Raw genomic sequence first — 22,101 nt, 5'->3', positions numbered from 1 at the left:
ATCCTGAGTAATCTCTTGTGTTATTTTTGAAGAGACCAAAGTTCAAGGAGTATGGGAAGTGGAAGGATGTGGAAATATTGATAATAGAATGAAGATAATTTTGGTGAGGGTATTACTTTTAGCATTACTGGAGTGTCACCCACCACCCAACCACTCCAGACAGAGCCCCTTGTCACTGAGTGCTCCCTCACAGCACAAAATCCACAGGCACCTCACAAGCATGGTACATGCTCTGTACAAGCACACTAAGCCATTCACAAATGCCTGAGCTACAGACATGACAGATTCTGCATTTCAACATCACTGAATATAATCATACCACTGGGATTCACACCACAGACACATCCACAGATCCAGGAGTTCCTCAAAACTGGCCCTAGCTCCTATTCCATGGATGCCTTCAAGCACATGACTGTCCTTACCCAATCTCCAGGCACAGCAGGGAACACCTCAGTTCATGAGTTTAACTATCTCCATTCCTGGGCCACACACTCAAAGAAATACAAAATACGATCCAGGGTGCTGAGCTCAGGGCAATGCTGACTAGCACCTATTTCCACACTGCAGGTGGGCAATGTCACTCCCAAGCAGCTCTCTACAGCTGCATGTCCACGTGTGAGAATCCCTGGGCATCCTCAGTCGGACAGACTGCAAAGTTCCACTGGGGACACTGAGCAGGGAAGACAGAGAGTCTCCTCCTCCCAATTTATGGTTGCTCTGGAGCTGCCCACTGAGATGGAACAGATGTGGCTGATGGCTATTGTGGCCCAAGGACTCTGTCCTGTAGCACTGTCATTACCTTCCAGCCACTGAGGTTTGGTTTGGGTCTGAAAATTGGTCATTTTGGCCCTGAGTGATTGTGGGTTCTGATCTCCCTCACCTCCCAGAGCTGAAGCAATGTTGTTTCACCACCCCACAGTCCAGAAAGGCAGGAAAGGACAGGAAAAACTAAATCAGAGAAAATGGAGAGAATTAAAGAGTGCCCAAAGTGCCCCACTGGCAGCTGTAATGGCTGATCTAACAGGCAGTGACATCCTGGGCAGCAGTGCAGCGAGACCCCGGGTGATGAGTGATGGCAGCTCTGATGAGCTGCGTGCAGCAAAGCAATGCCTGCCTGGGGGACACCACAAACTGCCACCCAGAGGGCTCAGTAAAGGACAAACGAGGTGTGCAAAGCAGAGTGAGAAACGTGATAATGGCAAGGTCACCAAAACAAGGAAGAAAAGGCTGCTTCCAGCCTCTGTCTCAGAACCAGAGCTGTCTCCCAGCTGCTTCACTTCCTGGTAACACACATCCATGAGCACAGCCAAAGTGGGCACGTAACAGCCAGCTCCTCACGGTAAAAGGTCCAGTGTTTCCCAGCAAGCACCACAAATATACAACACACTTCCCTTTTGTGCTTTCCTGCCCTGATCTTTACCAGACTTTGGAAAGACAACGATCACTGCTCTCTTCAGTGACCTGACATGTGAAATAGTATTAGTAATGTGCAAATTAAACCATGGCTGAGGCTTGGGGTGTGTTTCTCTTGTTTTGCTTGGTTTTTAACCTTGATGACTAAGGGCTGATAATGGAGACACTGGGGACCTGTGCTCTGGTGCAACTCCAGTTACTTCTGCCAGGTGTAACTGGCTGAACCTGATCTCTCATTTCTGTTCAGCCCAACCAAGAGAGCATGGATTTGCTGTAGCTCTGGTTGCCTCCCTATAGCTCTATGGAATCATGATATTCAAAATGAGCAGATCCCAGCTGGTACAGGACAGTGCCCTTCACCCATGACTCATGTAGTCATTTCCCCTACAGAAAGGAAGGTCAGTGCTGGGTGCAATACCAACAGAAAATCTTCTCTCACTATGGGAGAGACCAGCCAGATCTGTGAGGGGGAAAAGCCCTGTCCCCAGCCATGTCTCCCTCTGACCAGCCATGGACACTCTGCAGAGCCCTGTCAAGGGTGAAGGCAAGAGACCCAAGGTGAGTTGTGAGGAGGTGTGTGCCTTGCTCAAAGCTCCACACCACTCACCACCTCCTGGTACTGCCTGCAGAGCAACCGTGCATGGGGTGGAGAGGCCTGAGAGGGCTACTGACAGAGACAGGGGGCTTTCTGGGTTATGAAAAGCTAAAATCATTAATTAGACAAGAGGTTCGGATGCAGGGAGTTCCTAAATGCATCACAGCCCCCTCCTCGTGCTCTTGACCCTCACAAGCCAGGTCCCATCAAGCTGACAAAAGCCAGGACAGCTGGTTCCTGCACTGCGCTTCCCTTGCCAGCTCCAGCTGTCAGGAAAGGGCCTCAGCCAGCCAAGCCAGCAGCACTCTGGCACAAGGAGCCCCTCTCCCACTGCCTGCTCCATGCTGCTGCCTTTGTTCCCCCGGCATCCCACAAGCACGTGCCTGGGAACGTGCCCCACACACCACCACCGAGGCCACTAAGAGCTGTGGCCAATCTTTGGGACCCTGTCACAAACCAAAGCACCCCAGGCCAAGAAAAACACACCCGTACTCTCCCTTGGCACACACTTGCTGGCTCACCAGACATTACAGCAATATGTCACATCCCCACATCCTCCAATACCCGGCCGAGGTGGCCAGGGCTCCCCTGGCAGCCAGTGCTCCCCCTGGGAGTTCAACCAAGCAACAAAGCCCTGGGTGGGCTCAAGCCCTGTTCGTGTTGGGGGTGTAGGAACACCCAGGATGTGTTGCACAGAGAAGCTACCCTGGTACTGAGGTGTTCACAGTGCTGTCTGCATCTCCAAGGCAGAGCACAGCCTCCATCACTCCTGTCCTTCCAATTCCCTCCTCTGTCTCTGGTGGATGTGCTGTTTAAACCAACCCAGATCTCACGTGACTTCATTCAGCCTGGGGATAAAAGGGGCCTGGCTGGGTATATTCAAAAGGGCTAAAATTAAACATTATGGGACCACAGCAAATTTGAAGAATAATCCGTGTCAAGGTCTGCAGCAAGCCCAGCAATGACGGAGCTGTGCTAGGACCCTGGTGCCGGTGTCCCTTCAGGGGGAAGGGGCCCTGTCGGTGTCACAGCCTGCAGCAGAAGCCATCAGGCCCCCCAGGCTGCCCTTCCTCCAGCCCTTCCCCTCCGGCCAGGCACGGCCGCCACATCCGCGTCTGCACGGAGCAGCACGGCCCAGCCCCGGAGGAGAGGCAGACCATTTGCTTCCTTTCATTGCAGAAAGCTGCATAAATTCATAACACAAACAGCCCCCGAGGCATCTGCCGCGGACATCTGCTCCTCGGGCCTGGGGCTGAGCACAGGAGAATCGGCAAAACCACTCGGCCACCAGCATTTGCTGAAGAGAAGGAACTCGGCCAGCAAAGCACAGCATTAGCACAGCGTTAATTAACACAAATCGGACTGCGTGTGGGCATACACCGCGCTGACTGCTGCCCTGAGCCCCCCCGTTCAGACAGGGAATCACTGCATCCAACAACCGCACAAAAGCGCTGCGCATCTCCCGGCCGCCCCCGGCGCCCGCGGGGCTGCCCCGTGCGCCCGCCGCCCTCCCTTACCGGCGCCTTCCCGCTCCTCTGCTCCTCAGAGGTCCCATCCTGGGCTGTGCGCGTCGTCTCGGGCACCATCCTCCCCCCGCCTGCCCCCGCCGCCGCCCGGCTCGCTATAAATACACCGCGTACCTTCAGCTTGCCCGGGTGGCTTCGCTGTGCCTGCGTGCGCGGAGACAGCAGCCGCTCCACTAACCGCTCCTGGATAATGATCGAATCCATACCCGCGCCTGGCAGCACGGACGGACAGCCGCGGCGGGCCAAGGGAGAAAACCCCAACCCATGTGTTCCCTCCCAGCCTTCGCTAAATCCATGCGGCAGCCCCCCCGCCTACGCGTGCACACACACGCAGGGCTGGCTCGGCTCGCCTCGAAAAAAGGGCGAGGAGGAGAGGCGAGGAGAGGCGAGGAGGCTCCCAGGCAGCTGCCCGGGATTTCCTGCCTCCGCCTGTGCCGCGGGAGGAGCCTGCCAGCGAGGACAGGACAAAGGCCACCGCGGCCGCCGGCCAGAGGCGATGGCTGTCGCCCGCAGTGTCCCGCGGAGAGGCTGTGCGCGTACCGGATGCTGTCCCTGCCATCAGTGTGACTCCGCGTGACAGATGGGCCTATTCAGCTGCAGGATTTCTTACATGCCCTGCCTGATGCAGCCGACACAAAGGTTTGCTGGAGGAAGCTTGCTCTCAGCAAAAACGGGCTGCTTGTGGCTGTGTGGGTGAAGGTGTCAAGGGTCCACAAAGCCCCCAAAAAGCAGGTTCAGATATAACCCCCAGATCACAGTCCTGGTTGATGTGGCTCTGTCCCCACGTGGTGCAGGCTGATCTCTTGTCTGGTCCAGGCTCTCTTGCAGCCTCATCTCTGAATCCAGCTGGAATAGCGGCAGATGCATTCTGGATCTTACAGCAACCATTCAAGCTCTGAAGATGTTTCAGAATAAGGAAGCATCTGTGTGTTCATTAAGCAGATGAACCCAACCCAACAACAGCCCAGCACACCAAAAAAGTTATTCAAATCTCAAGTCTGGGTTCTGAACCTTTCTATAAAATATGCCTTCCAGCTTTTCCGTGCAGCCATAGAAACTGAACAGGAATTTATATTAAACAGGCAAAAGCTCCTAATTTCATATAATCACACCATTCTGGAAACTGGGGGGTTAATGCCACAGCATGTATAATAAAGTGACAATACCACAGCATGTATAATGAAGTGACAGGAGATGACAGCACTGGTGGTGCTGGAGGAACCTGTCCCTTGCCTCACGGGTTCCTGAGCAGCTTTCTGCTCACCAGTGGGAAGGACACAGGCTGCAGCCATACTCCTGCCTCACTCTCACCAGAGCTCCTGCTGCTTCTCTGGGATCTGCAGGACTCCAGCAGTGACTCCACAGAGTACCAGACCAGCAAGGCCTGCCCTGGTCATCTTGGGCCACAACCCAGGGCCTCCACCATGCACCCCAAGTCTGGCTGACACCAGGGTCTGTTATAAGGTACTGAGTCACTCTAAGGTCCAGTGGCCTGAAGTCTGGGAGCAGCTGTGAGTGTGCAAATGAAAGAAGAGAGGAAAAACCCCCAGTGTTTTACCTATGTGCTGCCCTATAAGCTGACAGAGGGTGATGTCAGAAGTCAAAGGCACAAGATCCTAAAGTCTGATAAAAATAAATGGAGAACTGGGAAACACTCCCAGAGCAGGAAAACCCCTGCCACACAACAGCTGTCATACCACACGCGTGAAACCCTTCTCCAAACCTCCTTACTCTGCCAGCAGCATCCTTAATTACACCCACTGAGTTTTGTTCCTGGTTGTTTCTGTGTGTAGCAGTCAAGCAGAAGGCCTGGAGTGAGATCCAGGTGTGGCAGGAACTGCACTGCTCAGAACACGTGCCTGTTTGGCAGCTCTGCCCTCCCTCTGCTGCATTGCTCCAGTCCCCAGGGAGCTGACAGCCCTGCATTGGTCTCTCTGCTCAGTGGTAGGTCAGGCCATGCTCATGACACCTCTTCCTCCTAGATTCACCTAATCCTTGCTTTCCAGGACTGGGCACTCTCCCACCAGGGTCTGCAACTGGCACACGACTGAGGAGCAGTGACAGCACCATGCTGCCTGCACTGGGCAACAGGAGCAATGGCTTGTGGCACACCCAAGGTGCATCCAAACCTTCTTAAGATAACAGGAGGTTTCACCAGTCTTCCCACACCATAAACCACAGTAGCTGCAAGCAAACCCTCTCCAACTCTGATGAATTCTCATGGCTTGGAAAACTCTTGTCTGAGTACCACAGGCCACATGGCCACCAACCACAAGCATCTTCCAAAGGCACATGGAGACATGCTGTGTCCCCATGAGCCCACTGCACCAAATCAGAATATTCTTTTGGGCTGGGATCACAGATGAACTCGACAATGATTTGGTTGCGACAAAACCACAGTGTTGTTCATGGCCCAGGAGCTGTGCTGACAGTGCAGAGAGAAACAAGGAACGACTGTCTCACAGTGCCTTGAGCTCTCACACTCACACATACCCTCAGCACTGGCAGCCAGGGAGGAATTCCAGTCATAAGGCCTTGCCTGACAAGTCAGAGAACAGATCAGGAGAAGAAACAGAAGAGTAGGTCTTGGCTACAGAAATCATCTTAAGACTGAGTGGCCAATGCTGTGGCTTCCAAAATGCTGAAGGCCAGTCAACTGGTCTCAGCCTCTCCTGTCCCTCCTAGAGACAGGAGAGATGCTCATCTGGCACCCTCAGAGTCACCAAACCATAAATGACAGACTCGTTTGTGTCCCTCAGATGTGCTGCATGACACACCCAGAGCTGTTGGCTCAGGCTGCTCTGTGTCCAAACTTCCAAAGACAGCCAAGCCAATCTTGTTTTGCCCGTCCTTTCTGATCACAATCCTCTTTCCACACAGCCCTTAGAAATGCCCAGTGTAAATCCTGGCCTGCTCCTCCAACGAGAAATCTAATGTACACCATCCTTAAAAGAAGAAAAACAGGACATCTTGTGAAGCGTGCAGCAGAGCTCAAAAGGGAAATACTTGGCATTTCCAAGACCTAGAGCAAATCCAAAGTGTTTTCTTGCACTGGCACCTCTAAGCTCCTCTCCAGGCAGGTGCTTGCAGCAGCAGCTCAGGAGTCAAACTGGCTGCAGGATCCAGGCTTCTGAGTGTCAGAGCAGACAACCCCACACTGCCAAGCAGTCAGCAAGGGCAACACAGACTTGGGGTGCACCGAATCCTTCCCACCTCACAGACCAGCTCTTTGTCAAACTGTGACAGCAGAGAAGTCCTCCACCTGCAGGGGAGCTGTTTCCTGGCAGAGATGCTGTGGCTTAGGGACTGCAGTGCCCAGGCTCCACCCTTGGTGAACAACCAGGAGCGTGTCATGGAAGGAAAAATCTCCAGCCTGATCCCGACAGACGCTCTTGAGCAGCACAGAGCCAGGCAACAGGGTCCCACCAGGGATGCACCCAGCCAGCCTGGCCTGCATGCAAGAGTGGTGAAACTGCATTTCCATGGCTTGGCAGGGTCAGCACACTCACGTAATAACAGCATTTGTGTTTCTTCCTCTGAAGCAACTAAGCTATTTCCAGTATTCCCCACAGAAGGGAAATTTTCTTTCTGGCTGTTTTCTAGGACGAAGGGAAGGGCAGCTCCAGAGAGGCTGTTTGCTCAAGCTGAACAGGAGCAGCAGCAGGCAGCAAACCCATTCCCAGCTTGGACCAGGGCAATGGAGGATGAGGAACAGCCAATATCGTCCATGCAGGTGCATAGCTGGGAACCTCCAGGGCTCAGTTACCACCTTCTCCTGCTGTCGCCTCTCCCACTATAACGAATATCAGTGCTGACTTCAGACAGATGAATCTCACGGGTATCACAAGGTCTGAACTCTGGTGCTCCATCACCAGCAGAGCTGCACACTCACCCTGAGGCTCCTGCTGACCTGATCCAAGGGAAACAACCTTGCTGATCTAAACTCTGATGAATAATTTAACCTCAGACTTGCAAGCAAGGCACTATTTAAGTGGCTTCTGGGAGCATCAGAGCCCTGACTCTTTAGCTAGGCTTCATCCTGTGATGCTCAGGAAAAAGCAAGATACCAGACAAGAAATGCAGAAATCCCAAAGCACAGGATTAATCCTCTGTATGTTCAGTGCCACAAGCACAATCTGCACAGCAGCCAGATCTCATCTTTTACCTATTCCACAGGTCAAACTTTTAATTTCCGCTCAAGGATCACTGCTGCTTTGGCACATAATTCCTCCAGAAATGTATCAAATTCTATTTCAAAGGTATTTATGCTCCCTGTTTCCTCTAGAAGTGCCTCGTGCTTCCCAAGAAGCACTGTGTGACTCATGCTGTGCCTCCACTTCCAGCTCTTAAAAAGGAGCGAGGACCGTAATTTGCCTCCTGCCTGTTTAAACTCGTGACTTGCTCTGGAGCGACTTCACAGAGCTTCTCACACCCAGCTCCTCATTTAGGATAACCTGCACGATAAAGCAAACTGGGCAGACGTGGAGCTGGCTGGTTCTCTTCCAGCAGCCCCTCAGTGTCTGCCCGAATCTCCAGCAGCCCCTCGGTGTCTGCCCGCATCTCCAGCAGCCCCTCGGTGTCCGGCCGGATCTCCAGCAGCCCCTCGGTGTCTGCCCGGATCTCCAGCAGCCCCTCGGTGTCTGGCCGCTCCCGCGGCCGGAGGAAGCGCTGCGGTACCGGAGCGCTCCGCGCGAGGGAGAAGCCGGCGCACGCAAGGGCCGTGCCCGAGCGGGGAGAGCCCCGGCGGCTTCCCTGGCCAGGGCCACACGGAAATCAAACCTGCCACCCTCGCTACCCCTCCCATATCGAACATATTCGAAAGGACAGGACAGAGGTTTCCAAATTTAGCCTGTTAAGACAGAAGGAGAAACCAGGTGGTGCAAGAAGGTCTGTGGCAGGCTCGGCACTGCTGCTGCTCATCTCTCCTTCCGATTCATCCTCCAGCTCTGCAGCACAGATCAGACTTAAATAGATACCCGGCCTCTCATCTCGAAGCTACAGCTGGGAAAACCAGGGAGAGGCAGAGCAGAGCCCTGCCAGCCTGGGAAGCCAGGAACATTGCTTGGGAGAGAAACAGGTACACATTCCTCTGGGGCACAGCAGCTGGCTGGGCTGAGAGCGGTTTGGTGGAAGAGGATGGAAAATAATGGTGATTTATCCTCTGCAATGGAAAGGCACTGCTTCTTCTAGCTCTCAGGTTTTCCATCCAAATGACAAGAACATCAGTTTTGGAAGTTCTTGGTGCATGTCAACATACACGAATAGGAAAAGGTTGGGGACAGGATCCTACAGAAGGTGCAGTTTAAGTTACAGGTAGTGGTCCCAATCCTGCCATCCTTACTCACCGAGTAGTCCCTTTGAAATAGAGACGACTGCTCACGTGAGTAAGGGATGCAGGATCAGGCCTGTCTACCAAAGAGGCTGAATCCTGAACTGAGAGGAGATTGTGAGACACCTACGCCTGGTCCAGCAGAGCTAATCCAAGGGCATCACAGGGGAAGACAGTCCAGGCTGGGGCACCACACCTGCAAACAGCACACTGAGCACAGACTACGGAGAGCAAGGTAGTGCACAACAAAAGTGCTCCACGCAAGCAGAAATTCTCCTGCTTCATTCCCAGTTCATCCATCTCATGGATACTTCCAGGTTTTCAATGAGATCTTTCTTAACCTTGCTGTCCTCCCAGCAGGCTTCCAAAAACCTTATTGGGAGAATTGAAAGCTAACTGCCTTGGGAGAATTCCCAACCTCTATCTTCCACCTACAATTAACATAACTTCAGGAGTAGCTGATGCCCACAAGAGAGGAAAATAAGCCCACTCAGCTCACCAAATAATTTTTAATTCCATTAATGAAGGGGGAAAAGGCAGCTCTCTATAGCAACTTTCAGTTCTGGCAGGCACCCAAGGAGAGAAGAACTGGCCTCAGACTGTGTGAGCAATAACTCCAAAAAGCTGTGCAGAATAAGGTGGTAGAGGCACCTTCTCCTTCCTAGGGGGTCTCCTGCAGGTCACTCATGAAGGATTCAAACCCCCAGGCTCCAGCCACACACCCTCCCTCCCTCCCTGCTGCCAGCTGCTTCTGCACGCTCAGTGACATGAAGCAGAGTCCTTGTGCACTTGGGACAGCAGAGGCACACAGGGACCTTCACCTTCCTTCCCAGCCTCACCCTGGGCTTGCAGCCCAGATGAGGCTGCTGAGAAGGAGCCATGCACTCACCCTCCTCCCTTTGCACCAGCACAGCTCCACCTCCGTCTCCACACACCACAGCTGGACCTGGCTGTGAAGTGCTGCCCCTCGGAGCCCAGCACGGGCCAGTGCTCCTGGAGAAAGCAGCTGTGTGCCTTCCAGTCTGCCCCAGCTCGCTGGGATGTGTGCTGGACCATCTGCTATCCCACAGGGGTCCCCCAGGAGCCCATTTCCCAGCCCCACCATAAACACAGTCTGCAAATGTCACTGCCCACATCAGTCTGCCCAGGGCTGGGCCCTGTGTTGGGACCAGCATCTGTCTTTGCAGATGGATAATTAGATTCCCTCTCCATTTCCTTTCCCCTCCTGATGGTTTTTTTTCTGGCTGGCAGTTTCCCCACAGCCCTGCACAATCCAGCAGCATTAGTCAGAGGGAAATTTTGCTCCCTTCCTCCCCAGGATGTTGTTCTTGGTTCAATAAGAGCAGCAGAATTAACTGCATGATGATTTGAGTGTTTCATTGCAGTAGCATTTGTCCTTTTCAGCCTGGCAAACACAAGCTTCCCTCCCATAGGTGCACCCTGCCCCTTTTCCCCAGGTGCCACAGAAATCACAGTGTCATTTCAATGAGTGTGATGTTGTTAGCAATTGGAAGCAATTAGCTAATCAGCAGGAATATGCAATCAGCTGGACTGGGGTAGCAGCACACCTCCATTTATGAGCAGTGGTGCCAAACACTCCTTTTGGGCAGGGCCTAAAGAAGCGTACCTGATTCTCAGCCATGGTGTGAGATGCTCTCAGAAAAAGATCATAACACCCTTCTGCAGGAAACCTGAGGAAGAGATGGAGCAATGTTGGAATTGGGGTAATTTAACACAGAGCTGTATCTCAGAGCTCCCAGAGAAGGAGAGGTTTGTGTGCCCAGATGAAGTATCCAAAGAGATCCTCACTGAGCATACAAGATTGTCTGTCCTCCCCTGCCACTAAGAAGTGGCTTTCTGGGAAGCAGTAAGCCTCAAGCCCTGATGGTTGCACAAGCATCCCCAGGACCTGCAGAGATGCACAGACACATGAGTTCCACCTGACAGAGAGAACTTATCCTGCTGGGATCCACAACTTTGCCAGTTTCCCCCTCACAGGAGATGTACAGACTGAAGCTTTCAGTCTGTCAATTCTGTCCTCTTGTACCCTGTGACATCCTGTGTTCTCCATGGGCAATGTCCTGAATCCATGCAGAGCTTACAGCCCTCCAGTGCAAACCATCAAGACTTCCAGCAGCACCACATCACTGCCTGGGCTTGGTAGCTTCTATTCTGCACAAGGCTGTAAAAACCAAACTGCTGCCTGCCCCATGCAAGGAGCTTGGAAACGCCTTTCAGAAGATTCCAGGAGCTTGCAGCTAACTCCCTCCCCTGTGATCCATGCCAGCCACTGCTGGCTGCCCACCAAGAGCTGTGTGCAGCGTTACCCTGCTGTGCCAGGCTCGCAGCCCACGAGGCTGAGGCACTGCAGCCATGGGGCAGTCAGTGCCTCTTGCACCACCTGCAGCCTGGCTGGGCTTGCCAGGGCCTGGCACACACTGGTGCCCACGCCAGATCAGGGTGGCAGCAAGGCAGGGTGTTCCCAATGGGCATCACAGCCCTGGCTGCCCCAGGAGGTCCCCAGCACAGCTGTGGGACCAGCTGGGCAGATACAGAGCCTGGCAGTTTGCTGCATGGATGAAGAAGAGAAGGTAAGGGCAGCAAGGCAGCTGGGGACCAGGATTGGTCCCCACTGCCTGTGGTTTTGCAGCCATCCAGCACTGACATCAGCTCCTTGTACCCTGCCATCGCAGACACTGAGGCTGTGCCTGGGGGGCAGCTGTCACAATAATCAAAAATGGAGTCAAGAAATGCTTTCCAACACCTTTCTCTCCCCTTCTCAATCACCTGCTTGCTCCAGCAAACACCAAGCCTGGTTACACCTTTGCTGCACAAGTCACTGCTTCCCTGTGCCCTGCAGTGTGACTGGAGAGTCACATTTTATGTGGTGATGGGAGAAAACTTCAAGTCACTGAACATCTAAATCAAACTGTGCTGTCAAAGGGAATTTAAATGAAGTTTCTTCCAAGCTTAAGAGCAATAGTCAGTAACTGCTGGATGTTGCTTCTCCTTACCAGAGAGATATTGACCAGTAGGGCAAAAAGAAGACTAGTTAGTCTGGGTTTGTAGTAAAACAGAGCAAAGAACCTTAGATGAAGAAGTATCTGGCTCAGAGTCTCAGCAGATACTAGAGGGCTCCCCATGTCCTTCCATAATACAGGTGTGAACTGGAGGGTCTGGAGCCTACAGTAAGGAAGGACCACACAGATCATTTACCAAGACTGACAGCTCCTGATGGCTCTGCAGTACCCAGAGGAACACCCTGCCTGAGGCTGCTGCAGGACACAGCACAGTTTGCCAGGCTAGGTGGTCAGCTCAGCAATCTTGGTGCTGTAGTGAGAGGGGGGCAGTAACAGGCACCCCAGCACAGAGGCAGGAGCCCAGCACAGCCCAGCAGCACAGCAGCCTTGTCTGCTTCAGTCCAGCCCCAGACTTCATTAGCAGTTTTGCAGCAGTGAGAGATTCCTGCTAACCACTGAGATGGAGCCATCTGTTTCCATTTATGTGCTGGCTCACAGGAGCAGCTACACAGCAAAGGACTCTAGAGAGGGTTTGCTTTCCTGGGCACAGGGGAGTGAACAGCCAGCCAGCTGGGACAGAGGCTGAATTCACCTCCTCGGTGACCTAATACCTCCCTTCTGCAAAGTGAACACGTGGGAGGCACTGCAGCCCTCCCCCTTGGATTTTGTGACCAAGCTCCATCATTAATCCACCTACAGGCCACGTCCCTGAAGGCACAGAGGATTTGCTCCCAAGAGCAACTTATACCAAATTATTGCTCTGCATGGCACCACCGCAGAGGAGGGGTTGATAAAGTTGTTCCCAACTCTTGGCCTATCCTCTTAAAGCCAGAAGGAATCTGCCACTGATAAACCAGGATCCCTAAATTAACAGCTACCAGGCCCTGTTTTTTCTATATCACGTCCTGCAGAAATCATGTAAGGCAAAGAAATCTTTACCCAGACACCTTTTCCATGCATTCTTTTTTATGTACATCCTGCTTGGGCCAACTATGTACCCAGCCCCACAAAAGAGCAAAATGTGCTAGTGCTGCCTGTGCAGCACAAAAGCACAGAGTGGGGGTGAAAATGGCAGCAGGTACAATGGGAGAGTCTAGGCAGCTTCCAAAAAATGTAGCAGGAAGAAAGGGATAAAAACTGGGGATGCCCTGTGTGGAGAGGGCTACAGAAGTATTAGTCCTGTCTGGCAGCTGAACTTTGGGAGGACTTTGCCACCTTGCTTTACCAGTCACACCTGCTTGGAGGGAAAACAGTCTTCTTGCTCAAAAGGAAGTTTCATACTATAAAACAGATTGCTTAATTCTTGACAGTTAGTGTTCGGAAACTACCCTTTTCCTGTGTTTGCTACTTCCTCTCTGAGCAGACATTTTTTCAGAGCCAGAAGAGACATTATGCTCTTCTCAGCCTGCCCATGGGCCCTGCAATTCCCTTCAGAGATTCCTTCAGTTTGGAAGATCTGGTGCCTGTGGTGGACTCACAAAAACAGCAGAGAGCAGCAGAACATATCCTAAATTCTCATTTCCTTCACAATAAAACCTTCCTAATCTTGACTGGAGAGAGCAGAACTGAGTGTTCCTAGAGAACATTGCTCTTAGGTGAGAAAGGATGGAATATCAGGACATAGCATGAATAGCAACGCCTTGTGATACTGCAGAAGCAGCAATTGGCTGGACAAAACTGCCACAAAATAAAAATCCTGAAACATCCTACACAGCTTCATAGAGGGATCCTTCCCAACATGATCTTGTCTTACTGCCCCAACCCCATCACCAACTTCTCTGCCCCATTGTGGTTTTGGTTATCTCACCTCCAACCACAGCCCTCTGCAGAGGGCAATTCTGGATCACCTGGCAGACACCACCATGCTCAGTCCCACAACAACACAGCCCTGATGCTGCAGAGAGGTGGGAGAGCAGCCAGACCTCAGGGCCATTCTCAGCAGCTGGAAAAGAGCATTCTCTGAAGTGCATCCTCCTGTAGCTCATGTGTCTGGTCTAACAGCCCTAGCACAGGAGCTTCCCTTGCTTCTCCAGTCTGCTTTGCTTTGCTGTCACATATTGTCAAGCTGTCCCACTCAGCCCTGCTCTGCTGAAATCTTCGCAGGAGACGTTTCTCCTCAAAGCTCCAGACAGAGTGACATTGTCATCCTGGTCCATTACAGCCCTGTCCCAGTCACCCTGAGGCAGCTCTCGGGGACTTGATACATTGCAGAGCACAAAGGGCTTCAGGTCACAGAGCCCTGCTGTACCTGAGGGACCAGGGGAGCCCTGCCTCCTGCAGTTCCCAGGCCACCGGGCAAAGCTGTGCTCAGGCAAGCAGGATCTGCTGCCAAGACCTCCCCCAGTGAAGGAAGAGCCAGTGACCCCTCCCTGAATCAGGGGAGGCCCTGAGCAGCACAGCAGGGCTGGGCACTGAGCCCTGAGTTACCATCCCAGCTCCAGAGCTGACAAACCTCCCACCAGAGGCCGTGCCTGGTACAAAGCTTCTTTTGTTCCTGACACACGAGCCTGCTCCAGGCTGCTGCCAGGACACATCTTTATTGTGCCCTCCTGACTTCAGCAACAGGCAAGCCTTGGGGATAATGGTCCCTTTCTGGGATGCTGCTGGGGCTCACACACAGAGGCTGCAGATGCAGGGGCTGCCAAGGTCCCGAGCCCTGCCAGGCAGCCAGCACTGGCACTATGCAGCCACCACCACTGACAGCAGCACAAACTCTCCTGAGGCTCCACCAGCCCAAACTCCTCCTCAAAGACATGGCAGAGCTCCTCTGTAACCCAGCCAGTGACAGTCTCCTGTGATTGCACTTCAGTGTCATGGGCACAGCTGTGGGATGCTAAGCAGAGAAGAAAAAAGGGGCATTTTTAACACAAAATGCCTGTTTGTCTATGCACTTTGGGACTGTTTCATCACATACAGGCATGAAGACAATTCTGAGGCAGGAAGGAGGAAAGTCTGCAAACTCTTGTCCTCACTGTGACACGGTCACAACAGGATTAATTTTCAGTCCCTGCTCCCAGTGCAACAGGGAAGAGGGGCAGAAAAGCTGGAGAAAGTCTCTTGCTTGATCCCATGAATGGTTAAACTCTCCCTATTTAGCAGTGGTGGGAGGGGAGTTTATCTCCAAGCAAGAGTCTTGATGCCACCTGGGACAAGGCCAAGAGAAAAGCAAATTCTTCCAATTTATTCCCTTCCAATACTGCCTACCCAGCTACAGGGAGTTTCTGCAGCCACACAGCCACAGAGACATGAGAAAAGACTGCTTTTATTTTCCCAGCCGTAGCCTACCACAGCCCAGCATCTCTTCAGCTTGAGCTGGAGCCAGAAGACATCTAAGCTTAAGGGGAAGTGGCTGGACACCCCCACACAGCTTGTGAGACAGCACTTGGAAGCTGTCCTTACTGAAAAACATGGACATTTACTGAAGTCCAGAGCTGCAGACCAGCTCCAGCATCCAGGACACAGCTGGCCTTGCTGGACACCAGCAGAGTCCAAGGACTCCAGGCTTCAGCTGTGCAACAGAAAATCTTGGCCACCTCAAACCAGCAGACATCAAGGCAGGAGGAAGGGCCCTTTTCCATGTCAGGAAGCAGAATTATCTAGTAGCTTCTGCAACTGGCATCTGTGGTCTCATGTTCTCCTCATCACTATCTGGACCAGTAGCTGACACCCCAGCTGGCTCCCACCCCATGCTCCAGATCCTCAAATCTCCCAGATTTCTCACTGTCATCTTGAGTCCTAAAAAGCAAAACCTCCAGGAAGGCTCTGATCCCCTTTTCTGCTGATCCACAGGATCCTCCAATTCAAAGAACCCAGCAGGGACTCTTCCATCCATGCACATACCTTCAGCACCTTTCCACACAGCACATGAGCAGAGTTAGGGTGTATTCCAGCTGGGCACAGCTCAGCACCCTGCAGGACAGGGCTGGACTCTCATCAGGAACTAACTGCTCAGGTATGGGACACGTCCAGCTGTGTTTTTCAGATTCTGCTTCTCCTTCCTACTTCCCCCCACTCTAGCATGGAGAAAGATGAGAATGGAAAGATAAAACCCCCCACAGCCATCACTTACCACCCCCTTACACAGCTGTACACCGCTGGGCAGGAGGCACAGGGCTCTCCTTGAGCCTCAGCCCTTGTCTGCATCTTTCAAAGAGTACCATAAGCTCTGGTTGGGCCTCCAAACACTGCTCCACCTCCGAGCTGGAGACAGATGAGATCACCTCCAGTCTGAAATCACTTCCGTTCTCAAACTGCTCCCAGGACTGTGCCACGGATTAAAAAGAGTGGGATGGGTGGGGAGGGAAACCCAAACCAATGGAGCATGTTCCCCATTAAGAGCTCAACACTTAATTTATCTCTGCCTCCCAGTCGACTGCCATCCGAACCCTCCACCCTCCCTCCTTCCCCTGCAAGAGCAAATCTGGCAGAAACTGCTTTGAATTAACAGCAGGGCATGGCACAAGCTGCACAGGACTGCACTCAACCCCCAAATCCCCAAATCCAAACCCAAGCAGAGCAGTGGGGAAGAATCACAGCTTGGTGTTGTCAGATGAGCTCAGCCACGCTGCTCTGCCTTGTGCCAGCTCCAACTGCAGCAGCCCAATTCTATCTCCCCACACACAGGGTTGGAAATGGTTTGTGCTGGCAATGCAGCACTGAGCACCAGCCCCACAGCCCTGTGGTTTGTCCAGCACAGCCCCATTCTCCACTGTACATGTGGCTACACTGGCCAAGGTGGGAGCAGGATTCTCCCACCTGGATCAGACAGCACAAATGCCTGAGGAACCAGACTGAGAAAGGAAAATGAAAATTAAGGGGACTCACCAGCATGGGGGAGTCCTAAGGAAAAGAGCCTGCAGTGGTCACACATGGCCAGGAGAAGCCAGACTGACAGTTCAGTGGCATTCTTTTAAAAACACATTGACCACAGATGAATCAGTGCCTCTTTCATGGGAGCTATAACCCAACTGCAGGACCCAGCAGTGCCTCAGGCAGTGACAGCCAACACACATCACTGTCATACACACACTCCTACACAGTCATGGGTATTTCCCCTCACCCCAGACTTTGCTCAGCACAGGAAGGCACCCAGCTTTTGTGGATCTCTTCCAGAATTCCCAGTCTCACTGCAGTGGCAGCCATTGCATGGGGCCATTTTGTCAGCAAATAGAGCTGCTGTGATCCACACCCTGTTTGGAATCCAATCCAGCTCACACATGCACATGGCCTCACTGGTGACACAGCAGCCACTGGCACAACCCCACAGGGTAGTATGAGCTCTTGCAAGTGCAGTGGATAGAGGAACAAGGGGCAGAGCATGCTCCAGTGCAGCTATCGATCACATGCTGCATAATTTCAGATTTCCTTCAAGCAGATGGAAGACTGGGTTGTGTGTGCTGCCAATCCTGTGATAGTTTCTTTGGATCACACAACAACCTTGGGGCTGAACAGCAGGAGAAGTACAGCATGACTGCATCTCCCAGAGAGCACTTGTTCCTCAGCCTCTTTCCAGAGGCCAGCCCTGGACAACAACTAGCCAAAACTGCAATGAAAGTGAGACCTTTTTTCCTTGGGGGCTTCAGACCTTCTAGAAGCAGTGGGAATCTGAGAAAGGAATCTCTCTCAACCCCTGGTACCAGGCATGGACCTGGGCTGTTCTGGTAGCTCCTCTTCAGCATAGACTAGGAATAAATACACTGCAGGACAAAGGGGTTTCAGCAGAAGAAGCAGCAGGCTGCTCCCACCTGGCTGCATTCCCACCAGATTCTTTCTGCCAGTTCTGGCTTCCCACCTGTAACTCAGTAAGGTGCCAGAAGTCATCAACACAGTGAGGACCTGGTGGGGAAGTGACTGTCCAACAGTCAGGCTGCCTTGGTGGGGGGATGAGGAACCACAGAGCTTCCACACAGCAGTGCCTGTGAGCTCCCAGTGGGAGAGCTCCAACAGCAGTGAGTGGAGAGGGATGTGCTTCACACCCTGAGAAACACCAACCACGACATGGAGGGAACAGGTCTGAAGTTGAACATTTGGGCTAAGGGGAATCCTGAGGCTCAAGTGCCTCTGGGAAGCTTTAGTTGTGGTGTGATTGACTCACAGGGGAGGAGAGCCACTCCTTCATCAAAGTATGCTGTGTATCCCTAAAAATCGTGGCCTCCAGACAGAAATGCCTCTAGACAGAGCTCTTGTATCCTGGGCTTCAGTTCCACCACCTCTGAGCATAGAGAATTTCACTGCAAACACCCACACCTGCCCTAGCTGGGCCAGTGCTGTCTGCTGAGCCCTCAAGAATCCAATGATGCCAAGCACTGAAGAAGAGTCATACTCTTCACCCTGCACCCAGCCACCCTGGAGAGCTCCTAACCATGTCCTCTGACCCCTGAAAAGACATCAACACTGCAAAAGATAAGAAAAGATCTGCAAGAGCAAAGCCTGTGTGAGTTTTCCATGCTGTGATGAGTCTGGGTGCAGCAGAGACAGGCACATGGGAGCGTAAGGCCTCAGGGCAGTGCACTGCCTGGCTCCTCAGCCCTGGATTTGTCATCCAGAGAGCAGACTGCAGCCAGCTGCACACCCCCAGGGAGCACATCCCTGTGTCAGCGTGCAGAGCTGGAGCACAGGGGTGATCCCAGCTGCAGAGGCCTGTGCTCAGCACACAAGACAAGTGCCAGGCACACAGAGCAGTCAGAAAGCAGCACAGCCACTGAGCTAAACAGGGACTGTCCACTAGCCAGCTCCTGCCAGCGAGACACAGGAGGGGTTTAAGGAGAAGTCTGAAGGAAAATAAAGAGGACAACTTTCAAAAGAAGGTGAGATGAGCTTAAGAGATTAATCTGCAATGGAACATCTCTGCTGAACAGATCCCTAAAATAGAAGCAGCATTGTAAAAGTTTCAGTTCCAATACAGAAACCAAAATGTTAAATGGGTCTGTCACTCCTGAGCACAGCCATGATCCTTTCACAGAGCTACAACTCTCACTGATTTTTTTGAGGCAAAGATGAAAGAGCCATTCAGAGCAGCCTGGAACATACCTCTTGCAGTATTTTCCTTCAGCAACCCCTTTCCTGGACCTAGTCCATGGACCACAGCACATGAAAGGCAGCTGTAAGCCTGGCACCAGGTGTGTAAATGCCGAGGCAGCAGCAGCCTCCTCATGGGAGATGGTGAGAGCTCCTGCTACACAGCAGCTCAGATCAGAGAGGGGTGGTGGGGGAACAGCAGTGACAAGGCTGCTCACCAGAGCCAATTTTATAAAAATACAGGAGGTATCTAGCTCCTCAAAGGAGTTAGGTGCTTTCATCTGTATTAAAAGAAGGCTGCCCCTTGGTTCCTATTATTGCAAATTGCCTGAAAAATTTGCCTTTTAAATAACTACATTGTACAATGGCCTTTGTGGGAACGCTCATGTTTCAGCCTATTGCCTTTCATCTCCACACCACCGACCCAGACCAGAGGAATGTGTCAGCTCCTTGGTTAATCCAGAATGTGCCAACAGGCACTGCAAACAGGATCATGGGATCATTTCATTTGTGGCAGGAACAGCCCACATTCCTGGACTGGCACAGTGGGAAACTGCAAGGCTGTGGCCCAGGAGTGGCTCCACAGACACCACTGCCATGCAAACACTCAATAACTGCCATCATGCCACAAGGCCCCATTGAGCTTCATACTGGAAAAAGAAGATCAGAGCTGCTCTGATCTTACAAAAAAAAAAAAAAAAGACACTGCGTTTACAACCTAACTCTGCAATTTTGGCAAATCTCACCTCTGATAATTCAGTATAAAATACTGCAGCCAGACCAGGCAATCTAATTTGACCAGGACAGATGTGGAATATGAGTATTGTTCTGACAAAGTCTCAGAGTATTTTCTACTGAATTCAAGACTGCCATTTTGCCTCTCTCCTCATCAAAAATTACAGCCTTAGGAACAAATCTTATCACCCAGCTGGACTGCAGGAGACAGACACTAAAGCTGTACATCTTGCAGAGGGTTATTAAAAGACAGACATTCAAAAGTGCATTCTCTACACCACCTAAAATCCTTTCCACCTCAAGATAACAATTTCTTCCCTTAAAAACTGAGAGAGAAAGCAATCACAAAAGGTTACTGTCCTTGCATCGGGACCACAGCCCAACCATTGAACACACAGGGTTCTCCATAACATGTTCTTTGCTGATAACATCCCTGTGACACTGGTCTTTGCTGCTATTTCAGTCTTGATTTCCACTGTATCCAGTCAGAGTCACCAATATATTCTCTACTTGCCCTGTAGAAAAACCGTTATCAGCAACTCACTAATGGAGTCCTGATTGTAAGGAACAGATAATTGTGGGATCCTCCCTCCTGAGAATTTTTCTGTAGCATTGCTGATTTCATGAATCTCTTTCTGGGCTCATCTGGAAATAATGCAAATGGTGAAGTGCATGAGATGTAAGATGAGAGATGCTAACATAGCAGGCACTGGAATAGCAGAGTTCATGAAGATGTCACCTTTGAGATGATTACATTGGATTTCTAGAAGTCAGAATGAAACCAGATTAAAAAGATATTAGAGAAGACAGAAAGTCATTTGACTGTAAACGCTGTGGCTGTTGGACACACAAGGGGCACCAACACGCAATGTTAGAAGGAACTTGGAAGCAATGGAGTGGAAAAAATTGCATTTGCTAGACTGTGTTTTCCTACGAGGCAACCCAAAGGAAATGGAAACAGTCGTGTAGGTAAGGCAGAGCAGCAAGGCAGGGTGGGGAATGCTCTGCTCAGTCCATGGGCTAGCAGAGAGCCAGAACCCCCGTGCAATGTCAGCTCAAGTGACAGCCACAACAGGCTAAGAGTAATTTGTCACTCGCAGCCCTTTAACGAGAACTGGGTGCAAAATCAAATTAGATACCCACGAATAGCTGTTAGGACGTGCAGCACAGCGTGAAGGCAAACCTTTATGTGTCTTAGGAATCCAAAGATAACTATCTTCAAGCAAAGCCTGGAACCACCATCACATGCAAAATGAGGAGGGGTTCTCTTGGGCTTCTAGCCTGGGCTCTGAGTTGCCAGGCCAAACAACGATCTCTTGGGATGTATTTTCTGGGATTTATTTTCTCACATTTATTCTCTGTGTGGGTTCTCACCCCACTGCCCCTCACAGGCTTTTCAGGCTCATTTATAAATCATTGCCTTGAAAATACAAAGCAAGATCTGCTTCCTCTTCTGAAGAAAACACATGCTGGCCTATTACTGTAGGATGCCAGCCAAGAGGTGGGTGGATGCCCTAATTATTTTATTTTTTTGAAAAACAATGAAGAAAAATAGTTATTTGTCATGAAGGAAAATCCCTAATCAGCTAAGGGACAAACTCTAGGTACCCAGTACACATGGACTCACTGGAGCCACATGGAAGCTCAGGCATACACAGGGTATCTGAGGAAACAAGAGCAGTGGTCTCATCCAGACATTTCCTGGATGTCCCCTGCCATTAATGTCATGATAAATGGGATCTGAGTCCTCCAAAATGCACAATATGTGCTGTGAGCTCTAACATGCAAGGACACACTTAAGTACCAAACACACCCAAGTGCAAGATGCAGCACAGGAAGAAGCATCCACACACTTTGCAAAGCAGAAGATGGCTCATTAAACTTTCAAACTAACAAGCCCCATGACATCCCTCATTAGCAACCCCATGCACACACTGCTCTGCTGCCACATGAGGGGCAGCTCCAATAACACCATCACTTGTTTACCAAGAGAACAATTCTGCTATTGCCTGACACCTGCCCATGACAGCGCGACCACGCGAGGAGCAGGGAGAGGTTCAGATGACACGGGGCATTCAAATGAGGCAGCAAAATGCCTGGCACTGGCTGGAACCTCTGAGCAGCTGCTGAGGACCAGCCCCATCAGCTCAAACAGAAAGGCTTTCACTGACATTCATGAGAGCTGCTGCAAATAATGCCATCCCACAGCTCCGAGATGGCATGCAAGTGCATTTGGGCACTGGCAGCTGAACAGAGCTGGCACTGAGGAACAGGAGTGCTGGGCTCCATCCATTGCTTCTGGTTTACTCAAACTGCTCTGAGATCCAATGCTGTGAACCTGGGGGCAGACAAGCATGGTGGGGCAGGGCAGATGAGGCTTATCCAGGTGGCAAGAGGACACACTCCTGCTGCACAGTGATGGTCATCAAGGTCCCAAGCAGGTCCATGGGGCACTACTGGGGCATA

At 51.7% G+C, this 22,101-nt stretch overlaps 1 protein-coding gene across 4 annotated transcripts in view; it reads right to left on the bottom strand.

Annotated features, from left to right (window-relative positions):
* The window catches only part of SEPTIN5 (septin 5), a 42,250-nt gene that overhangs the window by 11,211 nt on the left and 8,938 nt on the right, over nt 1–22,101 (bottom strand). Inside the window, exon 3 of one of the 4 annotated variants that reach the window (XM_039724578.1) lies at nt 10,491–10,554. The exons of 1 other annotated variant lie outside the window; for it this stretch is intronic. In XM_039724578.1, coding sequence (XP_039580512.1) covers nt 10,491–10,505 — 15 coding nt within the window. In that variant the 5' untranslated portion in view covers nt 10,506–10,554. 2 more of the 4 variants (XM_039724575.1, XM_039724576.1) reach the window with 2 other exon arrangements.

This window comes from Passer montanus, unplaced genomic scaffold (genome assembly GCF_014805655.1).
Source record: "Passer montanus isolate IOZ18808 unplaced genomic scaffold, ASM1480565v1 scaffold53, whole genome shotgun sequence".
NCBI classification, from domain to species: Eukaryota; Metazoa; Chordata; class Aves; order Passeriformes; family Passeridae; genus Passer; species Passer montanus.
Note: the sequence above shows the minus strand (reverse complement) of the source record. Positions and strands in the feature narration are given on the sequence as shown.